This window comes from Mirounga angustirostris, unplaced genomic scaffold, assembly GCF_029215605.1.
Source record: "Mirounga angustirostris isolate CCGP_5_RB_7025 unplaced genomic scaffold, mMirAng1.0.hap1 SCAF_5, whole genome shotgun sequence".
In the NCBI taxonomy this organism is placed as follows: domain Eukaryota; kingdom Metazoa; phylum Chordata; class Mammalia; order Carnivora; family Phocidae; genus Mirounga; species Mirounga angustirostris.
The window spans coordinates 134483532-134492349 of record NW_026991713.1 but is presented as its reverse complement, the minus strand read 5'-3'; the positions used below and the strand labels follow the sequence as shown (position 1 = coordinate 134492349).

The window sequence follows — 8818 nt, the reverse complement described above, 5'->3', positions numbered from 1 at the left end:
TTCATTGTTTCAAGTTTGTATATTTTTAATACAAAAATGAACACATTTAAAACTAAGAATCACCAATTTCAGTGATTTTTTTGCATGTTTTTTTCCTTAAAATCTCAGGCCCTGGAACACTGACTTACCTGATAACGTGGAAGAAGTGAAGCTTTTACTTCATATGTGGGTAGCTCTGTTTTACAGCAAGCAGAACAAAGTCATACGGTCATCCCGAAAAGTGGTAGAACACAGCAACCCAGCAAAATATGTGTCTATAAATAGCACATTAGAATCTTTTGAATTCAGTGAAATTGAGGAGTCCTCCAGTGTGGAAAGATATTCTGTAGACCCTCTTTTGGAGACCAATGAAACTCCCACAGGTCATGCTGCCGACGTGTCCTTCCCTGACACTAACGCCTTGCTTCCCTTCATGAAACCACCACACACGGGAGGCTTGGAATTCTGGGTACAGAATGAACAGAAAGAAATTTGTGCAGGAGAGGGTCATCCAGATACCCCAGAAAGCCAGAATTTGATTTATTCTTGTAATAATGAGGTAAGTAAAGCTGAATACTATATGTGCTGACATTTTTGAAGAAATTTCTTTTTTTTTTTTCTTGATATGTAAAATCACATTCAAAACATGTCATTGGTTTCTTTTAGGAAGGTGGATTCTCTGTGTAAAGGATTAATATCAAAACTTAGTTTCCGTAAATGTCGCTCTGGATTGTCTGCAGGTGGAGCTTTTCTCCATCCTGATTGAAGACGCAGAAGTAGAAACAAACCATGGGGGTCAAATGGGCCTGGGGACCAGCCATAATGGTGTCACTTATCAGTTGTATAATTTGGGGCAAATTACTTGTTCTCTCTGAGCATGCTCTCTTATCTTTTAAAAGAGGTAAATAATATCTGTTCTTAGAATAGGTTTTTTATTTTATTCGAGAGCAAGAGAGCAGGAGCAGAGTGGGAGAGTGGGGGGGTGCAGAGAGAGAGGGAGAAGCAGGCTCCCCACTGAGCAGGGAGCTCGATGCGGGGCTCGATCCCAGGACCCTGAGATCATGACCTGAGCTGAAGGCAGACGCTTCACCGACTGAGCCACCCAGATGCCCTAGAATAGTTTTTAAGGATCATATGCAGCAATAAATATTATAAGTCTTTGGTAAACCTTAAACTGAAATTGAATATGTTAAAAATTATTAGAATAGTAAGTACAATGCTAGACTCTACTGGTAACTATTTGTAAATATGGAAAATACACTTTGTTTCTTTCCATTGTTCTCAACTAATGTTCAGCAAGACCAGATAATCACATTTTAACTGGAGCAAATAAAAAAGTTATATCAAAAGTCTATAAGTAAATGGATTGACAAAATATGTGCCTCTTTAAGGTTTCAGCATTGGTCTCTTCCAGGATACTTTTGCATGGGTTTGGGCACCTGCAGTGCGCGTCTTAACATTGAATAGACAGCGTTTCTATACCTGGGGTTACGTGGGGATTTGCAGGTCTAGGGACAAACCTCAGAGAGCCTGTGTCTCCAGATGCTCATCTTTATCAAAATGAAACTGATGGTGTGCTGTGGACTAGACAGTGGTTTGCGCCCTTTGCTCACATTAGCTCAGGCTCACACAGCCTCGTGAATAAGGACCACTCCCCCCATCTTATAGATGAGGAGACTAAGTCTGCTTCTCTCTCTCCCTCTGCCCCTTCCCCTGCTTGTGCTCTCTCTCTGAAATAAATAAACAAATAGATCTTTCTTTAAAAAAAGAATCTCTACCTTAGAATAAGAAAATATAGTTTAGGGGCGCCTGGGTGGCTCAGTTGGTTAAGCGACTGCCTTTGGCTCAGGTCATGATCCTGGAGTCCTGGGATCAAGTCCCGCATCAGGCTCCCTGCTCAGTGGGGAGTCTGCTTCTCCCTCTGACCCTCCTCCCTCTCATGCTCTCTGTCTCTCATGCTCTCTCTCTCAAAAAATTAAATCTTTAAAAAATTTAAAAAAAAATAAAAAATCTAGAAGACTTTGATTACTACCTGATAAAGTATTTTTTGTTGTTTTAATCTGTAATCACCATCATCATTACTAATTCTAGGAATGGTGTTTTTGCAAATGTGAAATAGTATTAAGAAATAAGAGTATTAAAATTAATTTCTATAGCATATACTTAAGTTTTTTTCCATCATCTCCTTGGCTACCATGCCCATACTTTAAAGGCGTGCGCACATGCGCTATCCCCTGCCGTCTTCCCCACGTGGGCAAACTAGATGTGAAGAGAACTCCAGCACCATAGGCATTAGAAACCATTGGCATGTTACTCTGAGTCATGTGTTTAAATGTGTGGGTTAATGAACTAAATAAGAAAAAAATAAAAAGTTCTTTTTAAGTATCAGACTTTATGTTAAACATATTACACTTCGCCAGTAGTAAAAAATATCTATCAATATAAACATAGGAAGTTGATGACAATTTGCATTTCACGAAGTCCACAGGCCTGGTGAGATTAGCAGCCACAGCATGATTGAAGGGTCACAGGACAGTTTTCAGAATGACTCTTACCATCAAGACTTTTCTATCCTTTGTGTCTGGCCAGTCATGTCCTCTTAAAACTCTGAGTCTCCACCCTACCCTGCCATTTATGTGGGTCAGTGTCTTTCTTTGTTTAAGACAGAAGTCTTTTTAACAGATTTGAAACCCAGGTCCTGACTTTGAGTATGATCGCCTCAAGACGTGGCAGGAAATCTGTGACCATAATGTTCCAAATATTATAGGTGTATGGTCAGTGATGATCAGTCCATTTTACCATATTCTGGACAAGACCATGCTTCAGCCTTAAAACAGCCTGTTTATGAGGTCATCAGAATGTCCAGAGGTATTCCGCTAGTGTTTAACCTATATCCTTCCTGCTTTAAAGCGATCCTTTTGGTTCAGTTTGTTAATGCAAACTGCACTGTGTTTTCTGTTGTTCTGTTGAATAGGAGTATTGTAATGAGTTACAAGCAAAGAAGATAGCTAAGGGGTAAGGGATCTTTATTTACCAGAATGGAGATTGACACCCTCGAAAAACTGCTCATCAGTCATACTACAAGAGATCATAATTTACTCTTTCCTCATGGGAGAGTTCCAGATGACAGTGTATTTGTGGTTTGATCGAAAGCTGGTGTTTAAAATAAGTTATTCTTTGCTTTAAAAAACTATCTTTTAATCTTACTGAAAAACACTTAAAACTGAGTCCTTTTTTCTCTAGTACTGCATTTCTGCATTAGGTGATGCTAGTTAGCAAACAGGCTGCATTTTCAGGTCTTTGCATTGTCACTGGTCCAGCCACTTTTCTTCCCAAAAGTCAATTAAAAAAAAAAAAAAAAGACTGTGCAGTTAAAGGTTTGAAGCTCTCATTTGTGTGTAGAAAAATTCCTAGTTTGGGCTGTTGTAAGTCTGCCTAAAAAGAGAGGGATTTGCTTGATTTCTACCCTGTGATATTCTTAAAGATTAAAAGATTCAAAAGAACAAACTGACATTGATTCTTGTCCACTCTGTTCTTCACCATAAGTGATGTGAAAAAAGAGTCTATTTGACTCTTGATTTTTCTTTTTGTCATTTCAGATAATGGGGGGTAAAGCCAAACAAGACCCATCAGATAAACTAGAGACTTATAATCTTGGAAGTACCCAAACTAATGGACCTTCTATTCCCGGTGAAGATAAAACCTTTGAGCCACTTGATAGCACAAGAGTGACTTACAGTGATCCTGTCACACAAACCACATTCAGCAAGACTTATGATGGGCTCAGCGATCAGTCGGTGACTTGTCAGAAGTCTGTGTACAGCACCCTGGAAAGCAAAGTTGATATTTTTCATGCAGCAGTGCAAGCAAAAACCAGTGCTTTACAGGGCCTCATCCAGCAGAGCAGCCCCATGAGCAAAGAATGTCAGCCTTCATTGGAGAGTAAGGATGATACAGAGTATGTGATGATTAATCTGGAACCAGTTACGTTCACTTTTGAAAAAAACACCTATGTACCAATACAGACAGAAGTTGCAAATAGAAGCGATGAACCTACAACCTTTAATACGGAGTTGATTAAGCAAGTGTCACCTGCTCCGAGTCTTAGACATCCTGTGTCATTTGAAAAGGCACAAACACAAGGCCTTAGGGATGTTCCCTCTCCAGCAATGTCCAAACAAAAAGGCACTAAGTACCTTTGTGCCTCCTCAGTAAGTAGAGAGACACTTGCAACAGAAATGTGTTCATGTGCACTACAGAAAGAGATTCCTGCTCCAGGCTTATCACCACCATCTGAAAATTCGAGGGTAGCCGAGGCGTTGTCATTAGTTAAAAGTTCTAATCATTCGTCACCCAGGGAAGAAATGAAACTCTCTCAAGAATTTTTCCTGCAGACTCAGAGTCTCTTTGGCATATCTTCGGAAGAAATTGTAGAGCCGTCCCAGGTTGAAGAAGTGGTCTCGGCATCTGCCTCCGCCACTTTGGGAAGAACTACCTCTCGTAACTGCATTCCGCCAACGGGCGATACGGCAGGTAGCTCCTCGGAACCAGTGAGTGACAGGAGTGCTCTAAAGAGTGAAAATAGGAATTTTGAACCCTTTGATTCAGCTTTTACCAAGCAAACCAGCCTCTCTGTGAGTAGAGAGGAGACCAGCCTGGAGTTCTCTGAGGATGATTCTGACATTGACCTCACTCTCACAATATCGCCACCCACCAGCCCCAGAGAAGAGATGCCCGCGGGGGGACTAGAGCTGAGGCAGGAGGCCCCCGTGTCGAATCTGGAACTTCAGGACACAACTGAAGAGGTAATCGGGCCAGAAGAGGTGACTCTCCTAGAAAACCCCGAAGTGGATTCTGCTGTTTTTACATCCGTGTTCCCTACAGTGCCGGAGAAATCGTTAGAAAGTAAGGAGAGAAAAGGTGATAATTTACAAACAGTTACCCTAATACTTTCTAAAGAAACTTGTGCCCTTGAGATTGCAGAGGAAGTGAACGTTAGCTCAGACTTTCCCTTTGCCTCTTTAATTGAAGAAGTGTCACCAGCTTCCAGTCCTGACCCCCAGGAGCCAGCTGAAGCAGCAAAGCCATCTCAGGCCTTGTCTCTGTGTAGTTTACAACTAGCCGATACACAGCGGGAGAGAAATGCCAGATTCTCCCGGATCGAGTCCGTAGATTCGGCCTTCACGGAGAAAGGAAATTCTTTTGTTGGTCCTGTCCATCCAGTGGGACAAGAGAGCCTAACTGGAGTCCAGCAAATGCAGCTTTCTGCTGAAATGCCGCTAGTAGGAAGTAAGCATCCAGAAAGAAAAGATGGCCATTTGACCCTTCCTGGTAAAGTAACGGAGGAAATTGTCCCAGGGGGGCACGGTGAGGGTGAGGGTTTCTCATTCTCAGAAAAGGTGCCATGCTGTGATACGAAGCTGGGACAGCCTGCCCCGGCTGCCAAACACGGAGAGGACATCCAGCTTTCTCTAGAAAAGTTGGTGACATCGGGAAATCCACTGCAGCCAGTTAGCATACAGAACAGGAATTTAAGTCCTCTTGTCTTGGAGACCAGTGAGCCTCCATTTAGTCCTAGAAAGATGACTGAAAATAAGTTTTTGGCAGACACATTTGTTTCTACAACTGCTCCAAGTGGTATAGTGAATGTGTCACTAAAACAGCAGACCAGCCCTAAAAGTATTAAAAATCTCTTTAGCAGTGATGTGAAGACAGATGGAGGCGTTTACACGCAAGCTCAGTCCTTGAGCTCTGGCTTAGTTGGCGGAGCTGATACATGGACACACACACACTCAGAGATCCCCAAACTTGCTTTTCCCTCAGATGGTGCTGCCTTACCCCACTGTCCCAGACCCACAAACACAGAAACCGGGTTCCAGACACAGGAAATCTCAGTAGTCAGAATGGCCAGTTTGCTGAAGAGTGGTGACGCTGAGGCCAAATTCCATGAAGAAATCACAGATCTAGGAGGTGTTGACTCCCAGTCAAGCACCACATCTCCAAACGGCAAACAAAAAATAATTCCTGTGCTGCAAGATAGGGCAGTGTGTGAAACAAAAGATCTGCTGAACGCTGGGCTTTTCCCCACGTGTGTGCCTGGGGATTCATACCATAAAACAGCCATCACCAGTGAAAATACCAGTAGAGAGCCCTGTGCTTCCGTCGTTCCCCAGTCTTGTGCCCCTCTTGTTTGTGGAGTCTCTGAAGAGCAGACAGCAAATAAGGGCTCTGGTGAGGGGCTCAGAGCCGAGGAGGACTCGGGGACCGTGGGTGGAGACGTGGATGTCAGTGTGAATTCTGACATCCATTATGAGCCGCTTTCTGGAGAGTCCGATCAAGACTCTTGCGGGGACTGTAGAAATCCCAAATCAGAGGTAGAGGGTTCCTGCACTTTGAGGTATAGTCAAACCAAGAAAGAAGAAGATGCTTCAAAAGATGATTATGACTCTTTCCTGAGCCTAAATAACAGTGATAATGAAGAGTGGGGCTACTCTGCCCACGCCCCAGGGCTGGAGACGGGCATTGCTCCCAGACACTGGCTCGTTGGATTCAAGAAAGAAGACAGGTATGTGCCATCTTATATCCAGATCCGAGACCTCCGTGGCATCCCCAGGACTTACGCTAATTTCACCATAACTAAAGAGCTCACAGATACCACAAGAACTTTGCACAGCCTGAAGAGGCACCCCAATTTCACTGCAAAATGTGGCTTGCTCAGTTCCTGGACAAATACCTGGCAGGTGGCAGATGACCTCACCCAGAACACTTTAGATCTGGAGTATCTGCGTTTTGCACATAAGCTAAAACAAATTGTAAAGAAGGGCGATTCTCGGCCTTCTGGCTCCTCCACCAATGTCTTTCCAAAGGAGCCTCCTCTAATTGGTGCTGGAGCCTTCCCTCTGACAAAAGTGTCCGAGTCCCCGGCTCTGCACCTTGCATCCCGCAGCAGAAGCCCCCTTGTGGTAACAGTGGTGCACTCAGGCTCCTGGCAGCAGGGCCCACGCAGGACAGGCCACACGCTTGGCAGTTTGGATAGTTCTTACTTTTGGAAGGAGAGCTGTGGTCACAGTAGAAATCATCTTGAAAATTCTGGAAGAAATCAGACTGTTTCATTCCACCTCAACAAACTGAAATACAACACTACTTTAAAAGAATCCCGGAACGATATTTCACTTATTCTCAATGAATACGCTGAATTCAACAAGGTGATGAAGAATAGCAGCCCGGTCGTTTTCCCAGAGAAAGAGTCCACCATGGCTTCTGGAGAAGCTGCCTCTCGAGAGCTGTATTCCTCTTTCCCACGGGCAGCCTCCTATGAAGACATGATCACAGACCTGTGCACCAGTTTGCATGTCAAACTGAAGAGTGTGGTCCAAGAGGCCTGTAAGAGCCCCTTCCTGTTCTACGTCCTGGAGACCGAAGACCAGTCATTCTTTGTGAGAACAAAGGTACAGTGCCAGCTTCCCCTTCGAGCTTGCATGGTTCCAGTAGCCATCTGACTTTGTCTTAGAGCTCGTACATTTAGCATTCATGGCTTCAGAGAGAAATCATGACAGGAAGTGGCCTTTGAGTCTGACAGCTCCGTCTGTCTGCATATAAGTGTTCCGCTGCGGAAATCCCAGACCCATCATGGGTCCCGCGTCATGTGTCACCTCTGCTTGTCATGTCTATTTCCATCAGTCTGGAGTAGTTCCTCTGTTGTGTGTTATCTTTGGTGACCTTGACAGTATTGAAGGATGTACGCCAGTTATGTGAGAGTTTCCTTCAGTTTATGTGCATCTCCTGTTTCCTCATGATTTATGCATTTTAGATGAAAATACCCACATGCGATGTTCTCCTCTTAATGCACCATGTCAACTTGTCCCACTCCTGTGTATTAATTTCTTTCCCGTGAAGATGGTTTCTGCCAGGTTCCTCCACCTCCAATGTAAAGTTAATAAATGTGCTGTAATTATTAATGAGTGGGGAGGGAGAATAGGCTATATAAAAATATCCTATTCTGCATCAGACTTTCACCCACCCAAGTGAATATCCATTGACGGTTGCCTGAAGCAGCTACTAATATGATCGTTGCTTGGGGGGCAGGTGGGGGGCGGGGGTTTCAATTCCATCCTTCCTTGTACATTTATTAGTGGGCGTTCTGCTGCAGGATAGAGCTTTCCCTTCTCCAGCATATGCTTATTTATACCCCATGGGCCCACATTCCATATAATTTTACTCAGAGTTACCATCCAGTCCCTCATCATTTTTTGTTCATTCTAAGTGTACTCCTTAACCCCCATCTCCCTCCCCTTTCCCTCCAGTGACCAGCAGTGTGTTCTCTGTAGTTCAGTCTGTTTCCTGGTTTCTCTCTCTCTCTTTTTTCCTTTGTTTTGTTTCTTAAACTCCACATATGAGTGAGATCCTGTGGTCTTTGTCCTTCTCTGACTGACATTTCACTCAGCATGGCTCCATCCACGTCGTTGAAAATGGCAAGATTTCATTCTTTTTTATGGCTGAGTAATATTCCGGGGTGTGTGTGTGCGCGCGCGCACGCACGCACGCACACACGTACATACATACATGTGTACACATACATCTTCTTTATCCATTCATGAGTCAGTGGATGCTTGGGCTGCTTCCATAATTTGGCTATTATAGATAATGCTGCAATAAACATAGGGGTGCATGTACCCCTTTGAATTAGTGTTTTTGTATTCTTTGAGTAGATACCCAGTAGTGGGATTGCTGGATCGTAGGGTAGTTCTGTTTTTAACTTTCTAAGGAACCGCCATACTGTTTGCAAAGTGGCTGCACCAGCTTGCATTCCCACCAACAGTGCACAGGGTTCCTTTTTCTC

General features: G+C 43.8%; 1 protein-coding gene across 12 annotated transcripts in view; it reads left to right on the top strand.

Annotated features, from left to right (window-relative positions):
- The window catches only part of TASOR2 (transcription activation suppressor family member 2), a 72508-nt gene that overhangs the window by 53308 nt on the left and 10382 nt on the right, over positions 1-8818 (top strand). For all 12 annotated transcript variants that reach the window (XM_064592107.1, XM_064592108.1, XM_064592104.1 and 9 more), the window contains 2 exons: positions 109-538; positions 3579-7427. In XM_064592107.1, coding sequence (XP_064448177.1) covers positions 109-538; positions 3579-7427 — 4279 coding nt within the window. The remainder of the gene's footprint in view (positions 1-108; positions 539-3578; positions 7428-8818) is intronic.